General features: G+C 42.7%; 1 protein-coding gene across 5 annotated transcripts in view; it reads right to left on the reverse strand.

The window, feature by feature from the left end:
• The window catches only part of LOC138948657 (cytosolic phospholipase A2-like), a 51,895-nt gene that overhangs the window by 4,924 nt on the left and 19,480 nt on the right, over positions 1-27,491 (reverse strand). For 4 of the 5 annotated variants that reach the window (XM_070320233.1, XM_070320236.1, XM_070320234.1 and 1 more), the window contains exons 2-15: positions 16,824-16,964; positions 16,207-16,218; positions 14,811-14,835; positions 13,616-13,697; positions 13,173-13,319; positions 11,487-11,602; positions 10,047-10,084; positions 7,888-8,026; positions 7,318-7,454; positions 6,300-6,522; positions 5,609-5,723; positions 3,167-3,304; positions 2,322-2,423; positions 1,429-1,818 (exon numbers count right to left, since the gene is read on the reverse strand). In XM_070320233.1, the coding sequence (XP_070176334.1) occupies positions 1,429-1,818; positions 2,322-2,423; positions 3,167-3,304; positions 5,609-5,723; positions 6,300-6,522; positions 7,318-7,454; positions 7,888-8,026; positions 10,047-10,084; positions 11,487-11,602; positions 13,173-13,319; positions 13,616-13,697; positions 14,811-14,835; positions 16,207-16,218; positions 16,824-16,849 (1,690 nt within the window). In that variant the 5' untranslated portion in view covers positions 16,850-16,964. The remainder of the gene's footprint in view (positions 1-1,428; positions 1,819-2,321; positions 2,424-3,166; positions 3,305-5,608; positions 5,724-6,299; positions 6,523-7,317; positions 7,455-7,887; positions 8,027-10,046; positions 10,085-11,486; positions 11,603-13,172; positions 13,320-13,615; positions 13,698-14,810; positions 14,836-16,206; positions 16,219-16,823; positions 16,965-27,491) is intronic. The other variant, XM_070320237.1, reaches the window with a different exon arrangement.

Consider the following 27,491-nt stretch of genomic DNA (forward strand, 5'->3'; position numbering starts at 1 on the left):
TGTGTGTGTGTGTGTGTGTGTGTGTGTAAGCGAGTGTGAGTTTGTGTGTGTGTCAGTGTGTGTGTGTATACGTGTGTGTGTGTGTGTGTGTGTGTGTGTGTATACATGTATGTTTGTGTGTATGTGTGTATGTGCGCAGTCTTTGCTTTCGTTTACAATTATTCTCTGTATATGTTCCAAGGACAGGTTGGAAGATTAGGCTAAGCCTAAAACCTTTATTCTTATGTAATAAAGTTCTGAGTTCTGAGTTCTCTCTCTCTCTCTCTCTCTCTCTCTCTCTCTCTCTCTCTCTCTCTCTCTCTCTCTCCAGGGCCGGACCCAGGGGGGGGTTCCAGGGGTTCCGGAACCCCACCCCTGGAAAAAGCATGTACCTTGCTTTGAGTGTTTGTTTGTTTTTTTTTTAAATAAATTTTGTGTGTGTCTCTAACAAATTTTATTCAATGTGAAATCCATTGAGAAAAAGGTAACCCCCCCCCCCCCCCCCCCACAATGCTGCTCTTAACCCTCAAAACAAGGCCCAGAATGCACCAGATTGCACAGATTTTAACCGTTTTTTCAAAAAATTTCCGGGGGAGCATGCCCCCGGACCACCCTAGTTCGCTTCGCCACTTCGCTGATTTGCCCCCCCAAAAAAGGAGGGCCCCCCCCCCCTTACAACTCATTTGGTCCGGCCCTGTTCTCTCTCTCTCTCTCTCTCTCTCTCTCTCTCTCTCTCTCTCTCTCTCTCTCTCTCTCTCTCTCTCTCTCTCTCTCTCTCCCTTGAGATATCTCGTGTACTGGTTTTTCAAGCAGGATGAAAGATACCCGCAAGATAAAGAAAAGACAGTTCTCAGTAACATTTATACTTGGCGACCTGTGCAAAAGAGACATTATTACCAAGAGATCGATGATGCACGCGTGTCGCTTCTGACTGTCATCAAAGTAGTTACTATCTACATGGGCTAACTCTGCGAGACAAATGTTGCTGGTAAATCCGGCCGCGACGTATAGAAAAGATCATTGACTTTGAGAGGAACTGTGAAGTAATTTTTACCTGGCATGGGTACCTTGCTAGAGAATGTCTGTAAATATTTCATGTAAATATGTTCATTTTCATTACTTCATGTAAATACATGCATTTTCAAGAGTGTGTATTACCAATTGTCGATAAGGCTTTAATTAGCTAAAGACATTAAACTATCAAACCGTCAAATCAAACCGTCTCTCTCCCTTCCCACTACCTCCCTCATTCCCCTCTTACTCTCTCTTTGAGTTTTCGATGTAGTAGGGACAGGTTGTTAGACTAGGCTGCAATCAAACAATCAATCAATCAGTCAGTCAATCGATCAATCAATCTCTCTCTCACTCTCTCTCAATCTCCCCCCTCTCTCTCTCTTTCTCCCCCCCCCTCTCTCTCTCTCTTTCTCCCCCCCCCCCCCTCCTCCTCACCGTTTGATGCAGTGGAAGCTCTAGAAGAGGCAGGTCCGTCAACGCAATCATCCAGCTCGGAGAAGGGAGAGATGGGGTACATATTGTTCAGCGACAAGCCGCGCATAAAGTTATGCACCATGGCCGCTCTGCCTTCGATACTCTGCATGATGCTGCTGTCAAACAGTCGCTCCACCATCCCGTCCCAGAAGCCTTTCTTCTTAGGCTTGGTGGAGACGCGTTTTACGGAGCGACATCGGGCGGGGATTCTGGCCGAGTCGGAAGACGGAGTGGGGTCGGGGGTAGGGGTAGGGGTGGAGGAGTCGGGGTCAGAGCCGTTGGTTGCGAGGTCGCCTTCTTCGTCGCTGTCTTCGTCTGTCTGGCTGTCCATCTCTCGCTGGAGTTCTCTTTCTGTGGATGAAACGAGTGAAGGTGTTTGTGTCGTAGACTGTCTGACAAGTGCAACATGAAACTGTCTGCTAACTAAAACGCTTTACGTTTTGGACAAAGAACAACATAACACGAATCGCTCATTGGACTCGAAGGATTGATTTGGGCAGACACAATAAAGCCGAAACAGACAAATAATCAAAAAGACAAACGAACGAACCAACAAAACAAAACAAAAACAAAAAAACACACGAACGAGCGATAAAGTCAAAACAGATATTGGTCCCGCTTTCCCCAAGAGTTGTCCTTGGTTCAAGAATGTCATGATCCTTTAAACACAGGATGATTTAAATGTGGATCACACTCGGGTCACCAAGTTCCTCTCTCTTCCTCCCGATGAGCGCTTTTGTAAGCCTAATTGTGCACCTTTTACGAGGCAAAGCAGAATGTTCTCCTGACCTACGGGATCTATCTGAGAGACTGTAGAATGTTATGCCAATCAATATTGACCGGGTCCGACTCACCGAGTTCCTCTCTCTCCCTCCTGATCAGTTCCACGGCGTCCACTTTCTTGTCGTCCTGCAGCAGTCGCTTGAACTGGATGCAGAACGCGCTGCCCCAGATACCTGTAAAGGAACACATGTGTAATTTGTTCAATAACATTTTCTGGATATGTGACAACATTCGGGAAACTATCGCTGAAACTCGTCGGCAAGTGAACTTTTACTGCGGTTTTTCTTTCAAATTAAAACGTAGAATTTTATAGACCAACGGTGCACGTCCTTGCAACCAGAGAATCTAACTCGGAAGATCAAGGCAGACCTTTGCGTCACCCCGATGTTTAACATCACGTTCGGCAGTTCTGCTGAAGTAATGACGAAGTTTTAAGCGATTTGAAACAAGTTTCGGCGTTTTCCCGACTGCCAAAAATTTACTTAGATTTTCTTTAAACTTCTACTCGGGCGATAAAGGCATTCCTTAGTGTCACCCTCGACTCTAAAAACGTTCAGCAGCTCTGCCGAAGTAACGAACATTTCAGCGAGTTGAAACAAATGTCGTTTTCCCGACTGGCTACGCTACACGACACCCCGACTTTCTGGCGCCGTTTCTGGCAGGTGACATAACCAGATTCGTTGAGACTGGCCACAAACCCACCAATCGCAACCAAATAATATATGTTATTTGACAAAGTAGAACTGCAACTACTGAGTGACGAATGTGAGCCAAGTTAGAGCCATATAACACACGTGACAGAATACACACACAGAATAGGCCTACTCTTGAAATACAGAATTTTTGACACATTTAGCACATTTCTTTTCATTTGACAGAACAGCCTTCAAAGAAATGAGAAAACTGTGACACCGACCTTGTAAAAAGTGCAGTGAAGGTTCTGGAAAGCGCTTGACGATTTGTCCCATGAAGAACTTGCAACCAAACAGCTCCGGCTTCATGAAGGTTCCATACTTGGGCATCCCTATTTCGAAGGGGGAGAACTCCATCCATTCTAAAACAAAGTATCGTGAAAACATTGGGGGTTATTACGTATTCCACGTCGACTTTGAGCCTGATGTTTTATCTCCAATGAAATGCGCCCTTGGAGCAACTTTGTATTTATTTATTCACCGTTTCTGACAAAATAAAGAATTAGGCACCCATAAAGGCTATAATTGTACCCTAACTAGACCACAAATAATGCAATCTAGCAGCCTAAAATAAAGAAAGGTGTATATGAGACCTTTTCATTGTTTAGCATTTCCTTTGTTTCTTGTGGTAATTGAGGGAAAATAGATGGAACCCGCAGCAAAATGACAGACGGCCAAACGGACGGACAATCAAGGCGACATACACAGACAGAGCGACAGGAGGGCGGACAGAAAAGGGCAGAGACAAATAGTAGTGCAGGTAGGCAGACATACACACAGACAGACAGACAGACATACAGACAGGCAGGCAGACACACACACACACACACAGACAGACAGGCAGACACACACACACACACACAGACAGGCAGGCAGACAGACAGGCAGATAGACAGACACACACACAGACAGGCACACAGACAGACAAACAGACAGACAGGCAGACACACACACACACACACAGACAGACATACAGGCAGACAGACAGGCAGATAGACAGGCAGATGGACAGACAGAAGGACAGGCAGACAGACAGAGAGCAACACAGACACACAGACAAACAGACAGACAGATCGACAGAGAGCAGTACAGGCAGACAGGCAGACAGACAGACACAAACACAGACAGACTAGACAGACAGGCAGACAGACAGATGGACAGACAGAAGGACAGGCAGACAGACAGAGAGCAGCTCAGACAGACAGATAGAGAGCAGTACAGGCAGACAGGCAGACAGGCAGACACACACACACACACACACACACAGCAGACCTGCCTACCCCAAAAATTACAAGGAGTAATGAGCCCAGCCAAAAAGAGTAATCTGGTGGTAGAAAGAGTAGTTTTTCGTTGCCAAAAGTAACGGCCATCGTTGGGTGTGACTAAAAGGAGAACCCAAAATAAAGAATATGACACTACCTTGCCTGTAGACATCCTCATTTTTCTCCCAACGGAGAAATAGTTGTTCATAAAGTCTTGCAGGACACAAACATTCTTTCTGTTCATATTCAGTTGCTTCGCAAAAATAAAATGTCATGGATTTTCTCAAATTGTGAAGTCAATCAAAACTACCCTAGAACACAGCACTGGGAAACTACACTGATTGAAACAATCTAGGATGACGAAAGCAACATATGTCATGTGGTCACACATCTAAAAAAAATCAGCCTTGCACATGACATAACCATGAGAGCTCCACCATTAGTCTAATCAAGAGTTTGCTGAATGAGCATAGAGTTTATTTGGAGGTAGAGGGCTTTTTCAAAGACTTGTAATAGCATGACTTAAATCTGCCAAGTTCTGCTTGGCTGTACTGCCTGGTGCCGAAGGTTCCTGATCTTGATTTCAGGAGGAGCAGACTCTCCAATGTCTCATGCGAAAAATCGTACTTTCGGTTTCTTAAAAATCGTATTTCATTTCATTTTCATTTCATTACTTTATTGTCCCATCGCTGGGAAATTCGGGTCGCTTCCTCCCAGTGGAAAGCTAGCAGCAACGGAGTCGCGCTACCCAGGTGTCTGCGTGTTTAGGTGTATTCAGCCACCTGCACTTATGGCAGAATGACCAAGGTCTTTTACGTGCCATTGTGATGACACGGGGGTGGGACATGGCTTCCGTCTCTGGGTCTGCACATAAAGTTGACCCGTGTCCGTCCCGGCCCGAATTCGAACCTGCGACCTTTCGATCACAAGTCCAGTGCTCTACCAACTGAGCTACCGGGCCCCCGGAAAGCATAGTGGCATAGTTTGGAATAAAAATCGTAGTAAATTACGGCCAAATCGTAAGGGTAGGCAGGTCTGACACAGACAGGCAGACAGACAGACAGGCAGACAGACAGACAGGCAGATGGACAGACAGACAGAAGGACAGGCAGACAGACAGAGAGCAACACACACACACACACACAGACAGACAGAGGCAGACTGACAGACAGACAGACAAACAGACAGAGAGCAACACAGACAGACAGACAGATAGGTTGAAGGACAGACAGAAGGACAGGCAGACAGACAGAGAGCAACACAGACACACAGACAAACAGACAGACAGACAGACCGACAGAGAGCAGCTCAGACACACAGACAGACAGAGGCAGACTGACAGACAGACAGACAGACAGAGAGCAACACAGACAGACAGACAGACAGACATAGCAGAGAACTGACCGTGGAAGATCATGGCCGAGACACTTTTCTTGACGTGCAGACAGGTGTAGAGCGGCATGGGGATGGTGCCTTCCTGTACTTTTTGTTGCTGATCCGACAGCTTGGACTCCATTCTCTGCAATGACAATAGCAACAGTATTTAAGAAACCCAGCTTCACCTAACAAAAACAGATAATAACTCGGGTAGCTCTGGGTTAAGCTTTTCCCCTGTTATTGTCATGCGATTTTAATCAGCTTGAAGTGCTTTGCAAAATAAGAAAGACCCCCATTTCATATACTCTACTCTACTCGACTCGACTACTCTACTCTATTTTACTCTTATCTCTAATCTATGGTACTCTTGTCTACTGCACTCTACACTTAATGCACCACACAGTGACCCCCCTGAGCAGAGTCTCTCCTACCAGATGACCGAAGAAATCGGTGAAGGAGACAAGCTGTCCCAGGCGCCGTTTCTCCATGATGTTACGCTTGGTTCTCTACTCTAGCCTACTCCCCAATCTACTCTTATTCCACCATGTCTACTCTTATTCCAGCAGATACTGACCTCTTTGAGCAGAGTCTCTCCGACCAAATGACCAAAGAAATCGGTGAAGGACACAGGCTGTCCCTGGCGCCGTTTCTCCATGTTAAGCTTGATACCCTACTCTAGTCTACTCCCCAATCTACTCTTATTCCAGCAGATACTGACCTCTTTGAGAAGAGTCTCTCCGACCAGATGACCGAAGAAATCGGTGAAGGACACAGGCTGTCCCTGTCGTCGTTTCTCCATGATGCGCTTGATGTAGCGGAACATGCTCTGTGGGCCCAGCAGCCAGAAGGGGCTGGAGTCCACGCTGTTTCTCAGCTCTTCTCGCAGCTCACCCGGGGTGCGCTCTGGCCAATCCGGGTGCGAGTACAGGTGGGAGAGGTACCTGGGAATGTGTTGTACAGAAGCATAATCAAACGACAGGAGCTAATAACAGATGGACGTAAACGCTACTGGTCAATCGCGAGATCATGAAATTTAGCAAACAAATACAAATTAAAAAGCCTACAAGTTATCTGCTGTCATCTTTTGAAAGCAACGCCCAAGTCTTTCTTTTCTCCTAGTCGTATGTCTGTCCTTTCACTTTAAAAATCAATATTGGTCGAAGTACTTGTAAATGTTTTGTATTGTTACGTATCAAAAATTCAATCAATTAACTCATATTTGTGGGTTTCTTTTATTTTAAATATTGGAACATTGGCAGTCTAAGATATTAATAATAATAAAAATAATAATAAATGAGCATTTATATAGCGCAACATCATAACTTTACAATTATGCTCTTTGCAATTGACACATTTAAAATTAAAACACAGTTATACAAGCATTTACATCTACATTCATAGTCAACAACGCTTAATTAAAAGCATACACCATCAAAGATACATTACAAAAGATTCTTCCATTAACTAAATAATAAAAACATGAATAAAATAGGTAGTGAAAAATCACTAAAACAACAAATAACACTAAAATTAAAACACAGTTATACAAGCATTTACATCTACATTCATAGTCAACAACGCTTAATTAAAAGCATACACCTTCAAACATACATTACAAAAGATTCTTCCACTAACTAAGTAATAAAAACATGAATAAACAAGAAATTCCTTCGAGGTAGGAAAAACAATATTAAAGCTGTCTGTCCGTTTCAGATTTCGACCGCATCCAAACTGACCATGCGGAGCCGGACAGTCCGGCGACGTAGGTGACCATGTCGATGATGTTGCTGTCCACCAGAGCGGCCATCACCCCGCTGAACGCCGTCATGGCTCGGAACCCTCCCCCCGACCCCAGCACACCCACCACGGGCACCTGCAACCAGAAAGAACACGCTGAGTTCTCGGTATGCATTGGGGTCAGTAGAAGAACCACAAGAACATAACAATAGAACGAATACGATCATTTCTCGGTATGCGTTAGTAAGCATTATAGTAGGAAAACGTGCCGAAGTCAACAAGCCGTGTAGCACAAAAGTCAATGGTAGCTGTCGTGGGGTGGTAAGCATCCACACACGCCTTGTAAACATTGACAGTAAAACAACTTTTTTTTTTAAAGTAACCACCAAGTGCAAAGCCAATCAAAAACGAGTGAGTTCGGGCTAAATGAATATAGCCATGTAAAAAATACACCTACCATGTGAACGAAAAGGTATAATTCGCAACAGATCAACTTAAAATCTCACTATTAACAATGATCAGAATATTACTTTTTTACAAAACCAAAAAAACTAAAAATGAAATCTCACCTCTCGTTGGCTCCTTGGTCCACTGTCTCCCAGAATGTTGTTGTTTCTCATAGCTTCGTAGATCTTCTGTCGGCGTGTGTCGATGTACTGCTTTTCTTCGCTGCAAAGTGCCAGACTGTAGCGAAGCGGTGAGCTTTCCCTGAAAATCACAGTTTGATGTTGAATTTTACTGCTGCCTTAAAAAAAAAAAAAATTTAATTAGAAAAAAAATTGAAGTTTTTGATTGAACTCATTTTTTCCTTTCATATTTGGCCAAAAAAACACCGTTATATATCAGACTGTAGCGAAGCTGTGAGCTATCTCTGAAACTGCCAGTCTGATGATGAATTATATTGCTGCCTTCAACTTTTGTAACTGCCTTCAACTTTTTTAAATGCCTTTTAAAAAAAAAATTATTTTACATTTATTGAACAATCTTTACATACGTATGAAAATCACAAAGGCAATTCTTGGAAGACTGTTCATGAGTATTCCAGAATTGTTTCCAGTTGAGTTTTGACATTTGCTTTTTGTCTGCTACTAATGCGAGTAGAGCGAAATCAACAGACAACACCAACAATAACACACAAAAACAAGTGTAAACTATGGACAGGATACTACTTAAAAGATCGCACTTAAGAACCACTGTTATGAATGTACAATTGTGCATTATATTCAAAGCACACACGCCTGCACATAGGACTTATATCCAAGACTTTCAATGAAAAGCGGGGAGAAAACCAACCAAAACAGTAGAGTAATTTCTTTATTCTGTTTTTCTGACTAAGAAGACTATTAGCAGAAGGCAACAACTAGCCTTCTTATTCTTTTTTTAAGGGGGGGGGGGGGGGGGGCGGGGGATTGTTGCCTTCTTCTTATTCTATATATTTCATTACTATTATTGTTTTTAGAAGGGGGGGGGGGGGCTTAATAATCATTTTCAAGCTTGCAAAACGACGACAGTATGCTACATCAGCTGACGTCGGGAGTCGAAGATTAATTTTGCCATAAAGATAAAAATTGAATCCGCCCCCACAAATAAGCAAACGACATAAGGTCAATGTGTCCATAAAGATTCATCAAAAATCAAATCCACCCCCACTATATATATATAAAAAAAAAAAGCAGACGACACTAACAAAGACGGCTCAGTTCAAACAAGTCCGCAAATTTGTATTCCATTCTCAAAAAACATTTCTCCAGGGAGGAAACAGCAATGCAGCCCCTAAAATATATTTACATCCCTCCCACCTAGCCAGCTGTAAAAACGGGTGGATCTACCCCGATCTTTCCTACCCGAGCATGCTGAGTTTTCGTAACGGGCACCCTTCAAACGACATCGTGATGATCAAAGGGGGTTAGCAAAAAGTGATGCCATGTGAAAATAAGGGCGAAAATGAGATGGACACTTTCTGTATCTATAGGCGTGCATACGGGTAAAGGGTAATCGCGACGATCCGAATGGTAAGGGTAAGAAACTGTTTTGCAATATAATAATATGGGCGGAAATAAGATGACATCATTTTGTTTAGATGGAGAAGCGTAAAGGGTACCCTTAAAACGACATCACGAAGATATCGAGGGGTAGTTTGCCAATATAAAAAAAGGGCGGCAATAAGATGACATCATTTTGTTTAGGCGAAGAAGGGTACATACGAGTAACGGGTACCCTTTAGCAGCATCGTGATGATACGAAAGGTTAGGAAAAAGTGATGTCATATACAAAATAAGGGTGAAAATGGGATGGACAATTTATGTTTAGGCGGAGAAGTGTGCATACGAGTATAGGGTACCCTTCAAACGACATAGCGATGACCCGAGGGGTAGGCAACAGTTTCGCAAAATAAAAATATGGGCGGAAATAAAATGATTTCGTTTTGTTTAGGTGGAGAAGCGTGCATACGAGTAACGGGTACCCTTAAACATCATTGTGATGATACGAGGGGTTAAGTAAAAGTTGTGCAATGTGAACATAAGGGCGGAAATGAGATGGACCATTTCTTTTTCAGGCGTGAAAACGTGGTTACTGTAATGGGTGCGCTTTAAACGACATCGTGATGATACAAATATTTAGAAAAATGTTGTGAAATATGAAAATAAGTGTGGAGACAAAGATGAGGTATTTTTGTTTAGGCGTAAAAGCGTGGATACGTAGGATGGAGAGGAAGGAGAATACTTACGCAATTTCTGCCCACATTTCGATGTCACATTCTGAAGTCTGAAATATAGAATCAAAAAACAAGAAAGGTAGGTTGTTGGAACGTTTGGTATTGACAAAACAATGCAAATATCTTACATTTATAGATGTCTGAAATATAGCATAATTGTTTGAGTGTCTTGATTTCTGTGTAAAAATGATATTTCTGCTTATGCGCATTGCTTTCAAGACTCAAGACTCAAAATGTTTACTGTCCTCATAAAAACAAGGAAAATTGCCTTACAGTGTCAGGCGATCACAGACATAAAAACATCACATGTATTAAGAATTAAACGATTGCTTCCCCTCGCCCTCCACCCGTGCCCCTCTCCCTCTGTCAGACCCACTCATTTTCCTGTCACATTCCCTCACCAGGATCAGCCCCTCTCTCTCTCTCTCTCTCTCTCTCTCTCTCTCTCTCTCTCTCTCTCGCTCTCTCTCTCTCTCTCTCTCTATCTCTCTCTCTCTCTCTCTGTCTCTCTCTGTCTCTCTCTGTCTCTCTCCCTCTCTCTCTCTCTCTCTCTCAAGGACAGATTGTAAGAAAAGGCGTAGCCTTAATCTTAATCCTTGTTAAATAAAGTTCAATTCAATTCAATTCAATTCTCTCTCTCTCTCTCTCCCTCTCTCTCTCTCTCTCTCTCTCTCTCTCTCTCTCTCTCTCTCTCTCTCTCTCTCTCTCTCTCTCTCTCTCCTTTTGCCAATCCATCTTTCAGTTTTGTCCGATTTCTTGATAAAAGTTATCCTTCTACCTTCTGTCCATCCTTCTCTCAAATTCAAAATTGGATCATTGCTGATAATTTGTTCTCAATATGCAATGTACCGCTCTTTCGTGTTTTTTATCTCGTGTACAAGCATGCATTACTGTTAGCATTCCCTACTGAATGAAAAGCGTGAGAAACTTATCAAAGTAAACCATCCGTGCGTCAATCTCAATTTATCTCTCTCTTTCTCTCTCCCTCTCTCTCTCTCTCTCTCTCTCTCTCTCTCTCTCTCTCTCTCTCTCTCTCTCTCTCTCTCTCTCTCTCTTGGCTCTCTCCCTATGTCTCCTTCTGTCCCTATCTCCCCCACCTCCCCCTCTCTCTCTCTTTCTTTACTCCCCCACTCCTGCCCCCTCTCAATACGACACACCCCTTTCAACCAGACTGTCTGCTTGACATTTTAGGCAATTAGCACTTTGTCTACATTGTCAAATCAAATATGAAACTTGTAAATCAAATAATTTCGATATGCTTCAAACATCTCATAAACAAAAAGAAGTAATTTATTAAAAAAAATAATTGTAATTCATAAAAAAAATTAATGTTGTGATTTATAAATTAAATCCATTTATTTATCAGATCTCTAAACAGAGCTCTGCCTCATTTGTTTGAGATTGTTTTTAATGCTTCAAACAGTTTTCTCTGGAGCTCTGGATCTTTCTTACCCCGTTAAACTGGACAGTCTGTTTCTGTTTGCCGTGTAGAGGTAATGGGTTCAGTGACAAGGTCTTGGTGCACAGCACTTCATCCACTGTATAGTTGGCGTCCATCAGGGTTAATTCTGCACATACACACACACACACACATAAAAATCATCACTTGAACTTGAATCAAACGGACATTTTCACATGGACATTTACAGATGGCAGTTTTGCTTCTAATGGTTTGTGTGTGTGTGTGTGTGTTTTGTAATGTATTGTGGTTATCATTTTCTGCAAGTTTGAGGGTTCTTGACACGTAACTTTTTAATATTATTACGACCAAATAAAACTTAACAAAGCAATTCAAACCAGGTCTAATCAAAACAAACGACGCCACCCGCACCTAATGCAACAACTCTCCATGTCAAAATTTAAGTTACGTAATACCAACCCTCTTACGTTAAATACGATCAACGGAATTGTTCAAACGTCTATGTCAAAACAATTGTGTTGTGTGTTTTTTTAATCTCTTACAACATATAAATAACTTCTCCACCTGAAAAATTAGGCAGTGCATGTACTTGCAAAGTCATGTAATACCAACCCTCTACAATCAAATACGGTCTACGGAATGAATCAAACGTCTATGTCAAAACCCCTTGCATTCTATCTCTTGCAGCATATAAATAACTTCTGCATATGAAAAATTCGGAAGTACATGTACAGTGGAAGCCCCCTTTGAGACCCCCCAATTTGTTTGTTTGTTTGTTCGTTCATGGGCTGAAACTCCCACGGCTTTTACGTGTATGACCGTTTTTACCCCGCCATTTAGGCAGCCATACGCCGCTTTCGGAGGAAGCATGCTGGGTATTTTCGTGTTTCTATAACCCACCGAACTCTGACATGGATTACAGGATCTTTTTCGTGCGCACTTGGTCTTGTGCTTGCGTGTACACACGGGGGGTGTTTGGGCACCGAGGAGAGTCTGCACACAAAGTTGACTCTGAGAAATAAATCTCTCGCCGAACGTGGGGACGAACTCACGCTGACAGCGGCCAACTGGATACAAATCCAGCGCGCTACCGACTGAGCTACATCCCGCGCCCAGACCCCCCAATTTAAGATCTCTCCCTTTAAGACCCTATCTTCGCAGATCTGTGAATTTACCGCCATTTTAAGATGTCCTCTTTGTAAGACCTGATTGTCCCAAGATTGTTGGCGGTGTTAAAAGAAAGGGGTTCCACTGTACTTGCAACAGCTTCCTGGAACCTGGTGCCACTTGACTTGATTATTAATCAATCAATGAGGCTTATATCGCGCATATTCCGTGGGTACAGTTCTAGGCGCTCTGCAGTGATGCCGTGTGAGATGAAATTTTATACGGCCAGTAGATTGCAGCCATGTCGGCGCATATTTACCTTTCACGGCCTTATTCCAAGTCACACGGGTATGGTAGACAATTATTAACTGTGCCTAAGCAATTTTGCCAGGAAAGACCCTTTTGTCAATCGTGGGATCTTTAACGTGCACACCCAATGTAGTATACACGGGGGGTGGTTCGGACACCGAAGAGAGTCTGCACACAAAGTTGACTCTGTGAAATAAATTTCCGCCGAACCTGGGATCGAACTCGCGCTGACAGCGGCCAACTGAATACAAATCCAGCGCGCTACCAACTGAGCTATATCCCCGCCCTATATTACCACTCACCTAATGTGTTGTCGTTGTTTGAATCCAAGAAGAATGTGAAGGTCTCGTTCCAAATGGGTCTGGTGTCGTTGTCTTTGACTGTCGTCTGCTGCCAGCCGTTGGGCGAGTCTTTGATGTACAGGATGATGTAGGGGTCTGGTGTGTCCACTGCAGTCAGCAGTTAACAAAAATAAATAAAAAATTTAAATAATTAAGTTGGCAGATAATATTTGATGTACAAAAATATGTAGGGGTCGTGTGTGTCCACTGCAGTCAGCAGTTAAAAAATAAAAGAAATGTATGAATTTGGCAGAAATGGCCACAAATAAATAAGGTGCGGATTTCCTTTTTTTATGTTCAGCGTTCTTGTTTCTGTTTTGTTGAAGATAAATAAAAAATAAATAAAAAAGAGACGGTATATATATCTAGAAATATTGTATAATAGCAAAAGTTTGTAAACGTACCCAGATCCTGCATTCTCCCTTTGGTAATTTTCCGCCCACGTAGAATGCGGATGACAAAAATAACGCATGGTTGATGTGAGACCTATGACAAAGAAAGAGGTTTTTAAAATTTCATTTTAGAATGCGGAAATAAATCCATCTATACATTGACAGGCCAGACAGAAAGTGAGGCAGACATGCAGATAGACAGGCCGATAAAGCGAGGTAACTCAACAATTCTTTGAGCACAGTAATGTCGGTGGTAAAATGGAGAGATAGGCTTTTCTACGTTCGCATTACAAAAAGAAACAGAGAGAGCGAGAAGGTGCGGGGGGGGGGGGAGAGAAAGAGAAGACAAGACAAGACAAAACAAATTCTGTATTAACGAAGGTAATGGCAAAGAGAGAGACACAAAAAAGAGAGAGAACGAACGAACGAACGAACGAACGAACTTTATTACTCAAGGATGGAGATTTTAGGCTCAAGCCTAGTCTTACAATCTGTCCCTGCTAAACTAAGACATAAAAGTAAAGACAATAAAAGGACAATTGTCAATCGCAATCATACAGTATTACTAATTACAACATTACTTATTCGAATACATAATGCATGATAGAACATTGAAATGTACATGTATGTCAATATAATACAAAGGAAAAGAAAAGTCGACTCGCACACATACGCGCGCCGCATTCCTGCAATCACGTTCGCACTCAATACAACACACACACTCACACACACACACATACACACACACACACACACACACACACACACACACACACACACACACACAGAGACATACACATATGCGCGCACACACACACACACACACACACATACACACATATGCGCACACACACACACAGACATATACGCACGCACACACACATACACACGCAGACAGAGAGAGAGAGAGAGAGAGAGAGAGAGAGAGAGAGAGAGAGAGAGAGAGAAAGAGAGAGAGAGACTGAGAGAGAGAGAGACAGACAGACAGACAGACAGACAGACAGACAGAGAGAGGGCGCGAGAGAGAGAGGGGGGAGAGAGAGAGAGACAGAGAGAGACAGACAGACAGAGAGGGGAGAGAGAGAGAGGGAGAGAGATAGAGGAGAAAGAGAGAGGGTGAGAGAGTGAAAGAGAGACACAGAGAGAGAAAGAGTGAGAGAGAGAGAGAGAGAGAGAGAGAGAGAGAGCATTTGGGATACTTGCTTACCTCAAATATTTGAAAGGGGTCAAACCTGAAAGAAAGGGAATACAAATGTAAAATACACAAAAGCATGAATTTGCAGTTAGTGCAACTAGAACAAAAACTGTTGCAGATATGCAGATCTCGTCAATTATAATTGGATAATTTATATTGTGCGTAAACCTTCAAAGAGACCGACAGATAAACGTACGCGCACATGCATACACACACACACACACACACACACACACACACACACACACACACACACACACAAACACACACACACACACACACACACACACACACACACACACACACGTTTTACCAAATACCCACCTACCGTCCCTGCCACACACACACACAAATCAAATTTAAAATAAACATGAAAAAATTGACAGAGTTGAGGAATTACTCTGCAGACAAACATATTCATACAGAACAATAACACTAATCACACAAACTACACAGTTAGTTCTATTCGTGCGTATTAGTGATGTGCGTCGAAGTTAAAGGATGTTGATCAGATCTGAGATGGTGAGTCGATTTTTTTTGTTTTTACTTGAAGGACTGTGCTTTTAACCGCTGTGTTTTGATTTATGTTAAGTGTTTAACTTTAAGCAGAACAATATAATTATTACGGCGCATCGACCTTTACCGATGTGTCCTGATTTGTGTTAGGTGCTAACAATTATGTAAAAGAATCTATTAAAGCAGCATTGGGGGCAAAAAATAGTAATAAAAGTACACAAAAAGGGTAATAAAAGAAGCAATTATTAAATGAGAAAGGATAGAAGAAAAAAAAGCGAACACAAATTGGGAAAACGGAAAGTATAATAAGAGGGGAAAATTGGAAAAATAATGAAAACGGAACACTCACAAAAACTTTTTAAAAAATTTAAAAAATAAAAAACTAGGGCACACATATATACAAAATTAAAATGATTAGATAAGTAAATTAATACACAATAACATAAATAGATAGGTAAATATACGAATAATGGAATATAAAAATAAAGAAACAATGAAGAAATGAATAAAACCAATAGAAAAATAGAACAAAAGTATAGAAACAGAGGAGAACGGAAGGATAGACACATTCATTTAATGTAAGAAATGTAAAACGTCGCAAGTGTACAACTACGCTACCGTACGTCTGGCATGGTTAAGACATTCAATAGTTGGGGGAAAAACCGTCAAACAACAACAAAACAAAATACACAGAATGAATTATTTGGAAAATGAATATAAAATGAATATATAAGAAAAGAATAAATAAAGGCAGGACACACAATTACAAAACAAAACACACAAAATGAATTATTTGGAAAAGGAATATAAAATGATTACATAAGAAAATAACAAAATAACGGCAGGACTATATTTGGGAATAAAAAAAGTCCTGTCCTTCATACAAACCCACCCCTTAAATCGTCTGTTGAAAAAAACAACAACAACAACATAACCATAAAACTGTCAATAAATGTCTTCATACACGTTCAGCGTCAACAACAGCAACAACAGAACAAAATCAAGAATTTATATTGTGACCCAAAAAAAATTACATTGAAAACATCGAAGAAGCAAATCAACTGGACTCCTGAAAACAACAAAACCTATGAATAACCAACAACAAAAGAAATAATAGCTAGGGGGGGCGGGGGGTGGGGGTAATCCTATACACAGTTCAGGTGATCGGAGCATGCGCCAGGTAAATAAAGCATTCTTTGCGTTAAGTGTTTGTTTAAATAAAAAGTAATGGTCGACATGCGAGTACTTTAAACAACGATGCCTGAATAAAAACAAGCATTATTTACGCTCTTAAGAGTTTATTTACAAAAGTAGTTAATTGATAGGCAAAATGTCAGTACTTCATTATGTTTTACAACAACAACAACAAAATGCAATGGTCAACATGCGAGTAAATAATTATGATTATGATTTACAACAATATCATCAACGGCGACGACGAAGACGACGATGACAACAACAACAACAACACCAACACCAACAACCACAACAACAAGCACATCAGCTTACCCTCTGTTGTTTAGTCCTCGCGGCATGATTGAAATTGGTCAGCTCCAAGTATCACAGTTAAATTCCAAAGCGCAGCTTTCCCGCTTAAGCAACTCTCTCCTCAGGCGTCACTTGGAAACGGGGGCTGTCATTTCTTCCTTTCTGCACGAAACAAAAGAAAACAAAATGGTGAGAAGCGTAGAATACAGAAATAAATAAGAATGAAGATTGATTGACATCAAGGACTGCCTTGAATTTTCGAAATTTGCCCAAACTCTTCTGACCATTTGAGCAAATAATTATGTCGAAGCAAATACATCCTAGCTAGAATAAAGGTGAAGGTTGCTTGCTTATTTAATACTTCCTAATGTCTAGTGTGCTAGTACACTGGTCTCTGGTATCACGGAGATTTTGTTCGCTCTTATATTTAGGGTGCTTGTGTCCTTGTGTTATGTAATCTGGTTCAGAAGCGTAATGATTTCACTTCCTTTTGCCAAAGTACAAGCGTAGTGTCTCATACAACTGAGGCCGCCCCCTTCATCCCCAAGAAGCGAACGTCAGCGGAACTGGCAGGTAGTGTATGTATAGGTTAAATCCCCGCTGTTGTATGCATTAATTATGCATGTCAAGATCGTACATAACAACATAAAGACACGTGGATTTAATGCCACACGAGTTATCTGGCCACAGGCGTCGTTCCCGACTGCTTCAAGTCTGCCGTTGTCCGCCCACTCATCAAGAAGCCCGGCCTTGACGTCAACGCGTTGAAGAACTACCGTCCTGTGTCCAACCTGCCCTTCCTCTCCAAGCTTCTGGAGCGTATCATCCTGGAGCAGTTGAGCGCCCACCTGTCTCGGAACTCGCTGATGCCAGTGTACCAGTCAACGTACCGCCCTCACCACAGCACCGAGACGGCGCTCCTGCGAATCACCACGGACCTCCTGAACGCAACAGATAGCGGTCTCGTCTCTGCCCTTGTGCTGCTGGACCTTTCCGCGGCCTTCGACACGATCGACCACCAGCTACTCGTCGATCGCCTCAGTTCCACGTTCGGCATTCACGACACCGCCCTCTCTTGGTTCCGGAACTACCTCCAGAACCGCTCTCAGACTGTCACCACTGATTCGTTCTCTTCTCAGCCTGTCCCTGTCCGCTTCGGCGTCCCACAAGGGTCTGTCCTCGGCCCTGTCCTTTTCACCCTGTACACCCAACCCCTCTCCCTGGTCATCGAACGCCACGGCTTGAACTACAACTCCTTTGCCGATGACACGCAGCTCCAGAACAGCGCCAAGCCGGAGGACGTTGACCATCTCCTGGGATCCATCTCCAGTTGTTTCACTGACATCAAGAACTGGATGACTGAGAACAAGTTGAAGCTGAACAGTGAGAAGACGGAGGCCCTTCTCGTTGGAACACGACAGAAGATTGCTTCCCGCACTGTGACCGACCTCCAACTGGATGACGCGACTGTTCCATTCTCCCCTGCTGTCAAGAGCCTTGGCGTCTTTCTCGACTCCACTCTCTCCATGCAGACACACATCTCCTTCATCATCAAGACCTGCTTTTTCCACCTACGACGCATCGCCTCCATCCGTCGCTACCTCACCCACGACGCCTGTGTCAAGCTGGTTGTCTCCCTCATCTTCAGTCGTCTGGACTACTGCAACTCCCTTCTGGCTGGCCTACCCGCCTCATCCATTCATGGCCTACAACGAGTCCAGAACGCCGCTGCCAGGCTGACGTTGAGGAAGACGAAGCGGGACCACATCACCCCCCTACTTCGCTCCTTGCACTGGCTCCCTGTCAACACCCGAATCTCCTACAAAATGTCCACTCTGGTCTACAAGTGTCTCAACGACTCTGCTCCCGAGTACCTTCAATCCTCCCTGGACCTGTACACCCAGCCCTCCGACCGTCCCCTTCGTTCTGCTGCTGACCCACTCCGCCTTCACATCCCTCGCTCGAAACTCGCATCTGCTGGTCAGCGTGCATTTCCCTCCGCGGGCCCCTCCATCTAAAACTCCCTGCCGCTTGAGCTTCGCCAGAGCCCCTCTCTTGACGCGTTCAAGAGTAGGTTGAAGACTCAGTTCTTCCCGTAGCTGGCTGCGACTTTCATGTTCGACGTGATGTGCTGTGCCCCAAAAGACATTCTTGTGCTGTGCTCTGTGAGAGGTGTTTTCTTTGTGCTTAATATTATTTTGTTTGGACCTAGCTATTGATGTGTACATTGTTGTTAAACAGTTGTTTGTTGTATGTTTATCAGGGTTTGCTAGTGTGTGATAGGGTTCGTGTCCGTCTGTAGATGTTAGTTTCTTTGTTAGTCCTGTGTTGACAACTCTTTGACAAGCGCTTAGAACTGTACCCACGGAATACGCGCTATATAAGCTTCATATTGATTGATTGATTGATCTGTTGCGATGTAAGCTTAATACTCGTATGTCATGTGCAAACATTACATCTCTCTGTCTCTGTCTCTGTCTCTGTCTCTGTCTCTGTCTCTCTCTCTCTGTCTCTCTCTCTCTTCTCTCTCTCTCTTTCTCTCTCTCTCTCTCTCTGCCTGCGCATGCGTTCGATTCTTTGCGTGTATGCGTGTGTGTGTTCTTATCTGTGTGTGTGTTTGCATGCTTATGCATGTGCGAGTGTGTTTGCGTGTTTTTGCATGTGCGGGTGTGTAAGAGTGCGTCCGTCAGTGGAAACAGCGACAAAGTAGTTAATGGCATGTATAATTATCTCTCCACCAAAGCGAATCAAATGCAGTCGTGCACAGAGAATCACAGGATTATATATACAGAGTACAGTGTCTACTTGCAGGTCGACATGGTGACCTACTAAATCGTACAGTTGCCCTTTGTCGAATGGGAACAATATTTCCTATTTCTCTTCTTCACACACACACACACACACACACAGACGAGCGCTGCATTGCTTACAAATTATACAATGCTGAACTGTTCTAATTGCCCTTGTTATGTGAATTGGGGTCAAACGCACGAATGAGTAAGTGTATAGGCTCGCACATTGGTGCCCAAACTCAATCTATCAATATGAAGCTTATATCGCGCGTATTCCGTGGGTACAGTTCTAAGCGCAGGGATTTATTATTTTTATTTTTATTTTATGCAATTTATATCGCGCACATATTCAAGGCGCAGGGATTTATTTATGCCGTGTGAGATGGCTTTTGTTGTTTTTTTACACAATACATCACGCATTCACATCGGCCAGCAGATCGCAGCCATTTCGGCGCATATCCTACTTTTTACGGCCTATTATTCCACGTCACACGGGTATTTTGGTGGACATTTTTATCTATGCCTATACAATTTTGCCAGGAAAGACCCTTTTGTCAATCATGGGATCTTTAACGTGCACACCCCAATGTAATGTACAACGAAGGGACCTCGGTTTTTCGTCTCATCCGAAAGACTAGCACTTGAACCCACCACCTAGGTTAGGAAAGGGGGGAGAAAATTGCTAACGCCCTGACCCAGGGTCGAACTCGCAACCTCAGTCTCGCTTCCGAGCGCAAGTGCGTTACCACTCTCACACATACACACGCGCACAAACACGCACGTAAGCGTGCACGCTCGCACGTAGCGCGTACGCACGCAGCGCGTACACACACACACACACACACGCAAGCACTCACGCACACTAGACACGCGCATGCATACATAATCTCTCTCTCTCTCTCTCTCTCTCTCTCTCTCTCTCTCTCTCTCTCTCTCTCTCTCTCTCTCTCTCTCCAGATGCAAACAAAAGCAACATAAAATCTGCATACCTGAAAGTGTTTGTGTCAAAGTCTTGATGCACACTTCTTTCCAGAAAAAAATACTGGGTGCATGTATACTTCACACTGAAATTCTGATCTCTACGCACACGTCATTTCCTGACTTTGTGTGACTTTCCCCTATCACACGCAGGCACAGCTTAGCAAACTAGCTATATAATTATGTCAGACAAGCAACGAAGTCCACATTCAACTGCCATTATGTAATATGAAGTGTAACGGATGATACTACTTGTCAAAGCCGTCCTTGCGGTGTCGAAGACGTTTTTGACAGACCAAAACAGGGCCGGACTAGGCTAAGAGGAGGGGGGGGGGGGGGGGGGGGGGTTGCCAGTGGTGGTCCAGGGGGATGTTCCAGTGGGGATCAGGGGGTGAAGCCCCCGGAAGCTGATGGGTAGGTCATATTCTGAGATAGGAAAATGGTCGCTCCTTGCATGAAACGGCATAAAATAAACAATAATAAAAAATGTTTTAAATAAGTGAGGTACATGTTTAGGCTAGGGGGGGGGTTGCGCAACCCCCATAACCCCCCCGGTAGTCCGGCCCTGCAAAATTAAAGCAGCTAAGTTTACAGTCGCATACAGACTGAGATTCTAAGCCTACTCTTCTTCTTCTTCTTCAGCGTTCCAGAATTTTCTGGTTACGTGTGAGCTCGTTTGCCCTTTTGGGTTCCCCACACTATACTCTGAGAACATAGTCAGCTCACTCCGCTTTCGTAGAGTAGGCATGCTGGGTATTTTCGTGTTTCCATAACCCACCGAACTCTGACATGGATTACAGGATCTTTTCCGTGCGCACTTGGTCTTGTGCTTGCGTGTACACACGAAGGGGGTCAAGTCACTAGCAGGTCTGCACATAAGTTGACCTGGGAGATCGGAAAAATCTCCACTCTTAACCCACCAGGCGGGAGCGGCCGGGATTCGAACTCACGACCTCCCGATTAGGAGGCCGACGTCTTACCACCACGCCACTGTGCCCGTCTAAGCCTACTCAATTGAATGGGCCATCAAGGGAAAATAAGGAAGAATGATTTATTTAAGTGCGAAGCAAAATTTTCACAATACGATTTTTTTTTCAAATCCAACTTTTACCTCGAGGAGAATAGCCTTATGTTTCTCCAGCATCAGGAGTTTAAGGCAATGTGCGGCAGTAAAATTAAACTTGAACAAGGACATCCTTTGATATTATAAACACCAATTATTTCTTTTCATAAGTCACTTCAATAACTACACACAAAACTAAGTTATTCCATGTATTCTCCAAGTTTAATTTTGATGATTTTAGTGCCTCACATGCACATTGCCTTAAGCATTGCATTTACCGTCGATGTCGCGGTGCACTGAAGACTATGAAAACAACGCTCCAACCCCGTTTTGTTGGCGATTCATTTCTCATTTAAACCTCTTCGGTGTTAATAATATCAAAGGATGTCCTTGTTCGAAGAGGAAAGTCTGTGTAGCTACACACAGGATGTAAAATGTGCGAACTTCAGATATCAAGTTTGTTTCTTTAGATTCTCGAGGTCATGTTCAAATTAATGCAGACCTGGGAAACCATTCGATTTCGCCGTATTCTGTATGCATGATTGTCCAGAATACGATCAGTACGGTCAGTGGAGAAAAAAAATACGACAAGAAACATTCCTCGACTACTTTTCTTCACAAGCGCATCTCGAATCCGATCCAGTATTTTGGCACATGATTCCAGTTTTTGTCAGTAAACATTGAAAGAGGCATTTGTTGTAAACGTATTGGTAAACTGAATTAACGGCGCGAAGGAAGCGTGTGAAGCATGTTTGAATCATGGATGTTCAAACGCTGTGTGGAGTACGATCATTTTTCTGAAGATACACCAAGTTTGTTTGAGAATACTCCTAATGCAAAACTGGGGTTCCCAGGTCTGGTAATGGGTCATTATGTAAAGGTCACATTCACTGGTTCAGGCTGCATGCGTGGTTTGCACGTTGCGGAAACACTTTCTTGTGCCTTTGGAGAAATATAGAAACAATTTAAAGTTCACACCATTTTGGATCCGATCGGAGACTTTGTTACATCTCCACATCTATCGTGGTTTACATAATGGTCTTCTCGGAAAGAAAGGAACGTTTAACGATGGAACGGAAAAAGTCAGTTCTTCAAAATTAAAGCCTTGCATCACAACGAAGAGTTGCAAAATTCTGCTCTGGAACATTTGACACCAAAATAGCATGTGACGTCTGATCTTTTCAGGAGTCTGCTACTTTCCTTGGGCTAATCCTTCTACTTACTCATCTAAACAAATTACCAAAATAAGGTGAGAGGAACAAAAGCATCAAATACAAGTCGCGTAAGGCGAAAATACAACATTTAGTCAAGCTGTCGAACTCACAGAATGAAACTGAACGCACTGCAATTTTTCAGCAAGACCGTATACTCGTAGCATCGTCAGTCCACCGCTTGTGGCAAAGGCAGTGAAATTGACAAGAAGAGTGGGGTAGTAGTTGCGCTGAGAAGGATAGCACGCTTTTCTGTACCTCTCTTCGTTTTAACTTTCTGAGCGTGTTTTTAATCCAAACATATCATATCTATATGTTTTTGGAATCAGGAACCGACAAGGAATAAGATGAAAGTGTTTTTAAATTGATTTCGAAAATTTAATTTTGATCATAATTTTTATATTTTTGATTTTCAGAGCTTGTTTTTAATCCAAATATAACATATTGATATGTTTTTGGAATCAGGAAATGATGAAGAATAAGATGAACGTAAATTTGGATCGTTTTATACAAAAAAAATTTTTTTTACAATTTTCAGATTTTTAATGACCAAAGTAATTAATTAATTTTTAAGCCACCAAGCTGAAATGCAATACCGAAGCCCGGCTTTTGTCGAACATTGCTTGGCCAAAATTTCAATCAATTTGATTGAAAAATGAGGGTGTGACAGTGCCGCCTCAACTTTTACAAAAAGCCGGATACGACGTCATGAAAGACATTTATCGAAAAAAATGAAAAAAAAGTCCGGGGATATCATTCCCAGGAACTCTCATGTCAAATTTCATAAAGAACGGTCCAGTAGTTTAGTCTGAATCGCTCTACACACACACACGCACAGACAGACAGACACACACACACACACACACACACATACACCACGACCCTCGTCTCGATTCCCCCTCTATGTTAAAACATTTAGTCAAAACTTGACTAAATGTAAAAATTGAGTCAGTTCTCTAAGGCTTAATATCTGTCTCCAAGGTTTACAAGGAAGAGTTGTGAAATTGACCACGTCGCCCACTCCTGATATCTATCTGCGTTGGTCTCCGCCCTTGTATCAAGTCTCCCTTCTGTTGACTAATGTAAACATTTAACGACAGAAAGTAGAACACGACAGAAGTGCCCATAAACTTGAGACACTTGTCCAAGATATGCGCCTAAGCTATCACAGCGACGAGTTGCCAAATTGTGATCTGGAATACTTGACACCAAAACATCAACGGCTGATCCTCGCACTGGTCCCCGACACAATTCTAATCCCTCTGTTCAGTCACACACGTTTAACGACAGTCAGTTCCAACAATTGATGTGCTATATAATTCGATCCCACAGGAGGGTGGTACACTTTTTGTTTGTGCAGTTCATTGAAGATAAATCTTGTGTGGCTCAATATGACATACAATCACGTGAGTGTGTGCGTGTGTGTGTGTGTGTGCGCGCGTGTGTGTGTGTGTGTGTGTGTGTGTGTGTGTGCGTACGTGCGTGCGTAGGCCTACGTGCGTGCGTGCGTAGGTACGTGTGTGTTTTTTTTTTAATAAAGTTTTTAAGATAACATCCTTAATACGCAAAGGTTCTGAATTTCTGTATGTGTGTACTCGTGCAGAATAATGACGTATTCAAAGAGAACTTCCCTTGTTAAAAGAACATGAACAGAACTTGGGGTAAAAAAAAATACGGGGGAAAGTACTGACAAATGCATTGGAAGATATTTACATGTTTTGGGCGTGTCAAGAGTATTACGCATACAATTGAAAAGAAAAGGCACACCGGGCTGGGTAACTTTCATTCAAAACATTGTAAGACGACCGCAGTTCAGAGATGAACAGATCTTAGCATAACAATCCCCATGTCTCTCATTTTGCCCACACAAAGTAAGCTGACTTTTTCTTCAAAGATTTTCATTAGATTAGTTTCTGTACACTAACTCCCTTTTGGTAAAGATTTGTTCTTGGCAAATAAACCACGTATAGTAATACTTGAAAAAACAAACTCCAACGTGTACAATTTTCATGACGCAGTTGCGGCTGCATGCAGTTTTGAAAGGTTTTGGTTTACACTAGGTATTATTATTTACAGGAAGATGAAATGCATGTTTGCGGGGTGATCAGGCTAATTAGCTCATCTATCTCTCTCTCTCCCCCTCTCTCTCTCTCTCTCTCTCTCTCTCTCTCTCTCTCTCTCTCTCTCATTCTCGCTCTCCCACACACACACACACACACACACACACACACGCACGCAGTTTCCCCATGCGCGAGCCACCTCTACGCCTGCCCCGCCGCCAGTATTTCCTAATAATATAACGTTAACCCTGAACTAGTATAAGCATTATAATAGATAACTTTATAATGTAGATAAAAACAGCACACCAATGGTTACTCCTGCAACCGTTGTCCTAGTGGAATGGTCAGTGTTGGACAGTGGAGAAGCCATGACTCACCTTTACGACTCTCCCCGGACACAAGACTGTTTGCACAGCGGGGTCATCGCCCAAACGATACTCTTACTGCTTGCTTTCACTCAACGAGAGCGGGGATGTAGCTCAGTTGGTAGCGCGCTGGATTTGTATTCAGTTGGCCGCTGTCAGCGTGAGTTCGATCCCAGGTTCGGCGGAAATTTATTTCACAGAGTCAACTTTGTGTACAGACTCTCTTCGGTGTCCGAACCTCCCCCCGTGTACACTACATTGGGTCTGCACGTTAAAGATCCCACGATTGACAAAAGGGTCTTTCCTGGCAAAATTGCTTAGGCACAGTTAATAATTGTCTACCTATACCCGTGTGACTTGGAATAATAGGCCGTGAAAGGTAAATATGCGCCGAAATGGCTGCAATCTACTGGCCGTATAAAATTTCATCTCACACGGCATCACTGCAGAGCGCCTAGAACTGTACCCACGGAATATGCGCGATATAAGACTCATTGATTGATTGATTGATTGATATAGATGTCCTCGTGAAGTCTCCTGTTCGTGTGATTTCCTTAAAAGGAACAAACCCTACATAGCTTATCAAGGATGGATGCCGTTGTGCGTCGGCGAAACGCCGAAACTTATTTCAAATCGCCCAAAACGTCGTGGTCATTTCGGCAGAATAGACGAATTGCGGAAATAGCTCTGTCGGGTTTGTATAAAGTGTGAAAGAGTGAATACCCTTGCTTTTTAGGGGACAAATAACGTCACGTGACTTTATGGAACAGTCACTTGGGAGGGGTGTGTCTCAAACACGTGTGCAAGAACCACGTGTGTATCGATTTGTTCCCCTAAAAGCAAGGGTATTCACTCTTTCACACCCAATACAAACCCGACAGAGTTATTTCCAAACATCGTCTATTACCCACCTTTTGCATGGTGGATGGGTGACACCAAGGATTGTTAACAACTCCCCAATTCATCGACATGTGTATGGCCTTTTCGGAAAGTTGGCAAAGAAAATAAACACAAGCAACATAATTAAACCTACGTTTGGTTGAGTTAACAAAATGAATATACATGCAGTTACAGTTTGCTGTTCGTGTGGTTTCTTTGAAAGGAATATTCTTTACTGAAATGTATGACTTCCTTTACTTTAAGCGGTTGTAAAACTAAAACGCCAAGGAAATATTCATAACAATGAGTAGAGGACCATGAGCTCTCTTTTCGCTAGGAATTGGGTTTCAAACATAAATGTACAGATATTTACCACGCATCGAGGCGTTACTGGCAGATCTGCTGAACAGATAAGACTTTTGTTCTAAATTCTCTCATGAAAATTACTCTTAAAAAGTTCTCCGCCTGACTGTGAAGAAGATGTTAGGAAATTCATTTCACTGTAAAAAATTCTTTTACATATTCCCCTCTGGATTCCACGTAGTTTGTCCATTGCCGCTGCAGTAAACAAGGAAAATCATACCACGGAAGTCAAAAGCCAGTTACACGCACGATAGCATATTTCACAAAACCCTATTTTCCACGACCCCTGCTGTTGAACATGGCACCTCCTTTTAACTCGGAACATTATTTCCTGAAACTTAAAACCAGTTGCAAACACGGTGGTTGATCACGAAGCTGTGGCTTATTCACCTTTCTCGCGCTTTTTTTACATTTAGTCACGTTTTGACTAAATGTCTTAACGTAGAAGGGGGAATCGAGACGAGGGTGTGGTGTATGTATGTGTGTGTGTGTGTGTGTGTGTGTGTGTGTGTGTGTGTGTGTGTGTGTGTGTGTGTGTCTGTGTGTGTGTCTGTGTGTGTGTGTAGAGCGATTCTGAGAAACTACTGGACCGATCTTCATGAAAGTTAACATGAGAGTTCCTGAGTATTATATCTCCAGACGTTGTTTTTTTGTTTTTGGATAAATATCTCTGATGACGTCATATCCGGCTTTTTGTGAAAGTTGAGGCGGCACTGTCACGCTCTCATTTTTCAACCAATTTGGTTTAAATTTTGGTCAAGTAATCTTCGACGAAGCCCGGACTCTGGTATTGTATTTCAGCCTGGAGGCTTAAAAGTTAATTAATGAGTTTGCTCATTAAAGTTGTCATTAAAATCGATTTTTCGCAAACAGATTTAAAATTGATTGCATCGTATTCTTCATTAAATTTTGAATCTAAAAATATATACATAATTATGTCATGTTTACTCTTAAAATGTGATCACAATTAACGAAAAT

The sequence above is a fragment of the Littorina saxatilis genome, linkage group LG15 (genome assembly GCF_037325665.1).
Source record: "Littorina saxatilis isolate snail1 linkage group LG15, US_GU_Lsax_2.0, whole genome shotgun sequence".
In the NCBI taxonomy this organism is placed as follows: Eukaryota; Metazoa; Mollusca; class Gastropoda; order Littorinimorpha; family Littorinidae; genus Littorina; species Littorina saxatilis.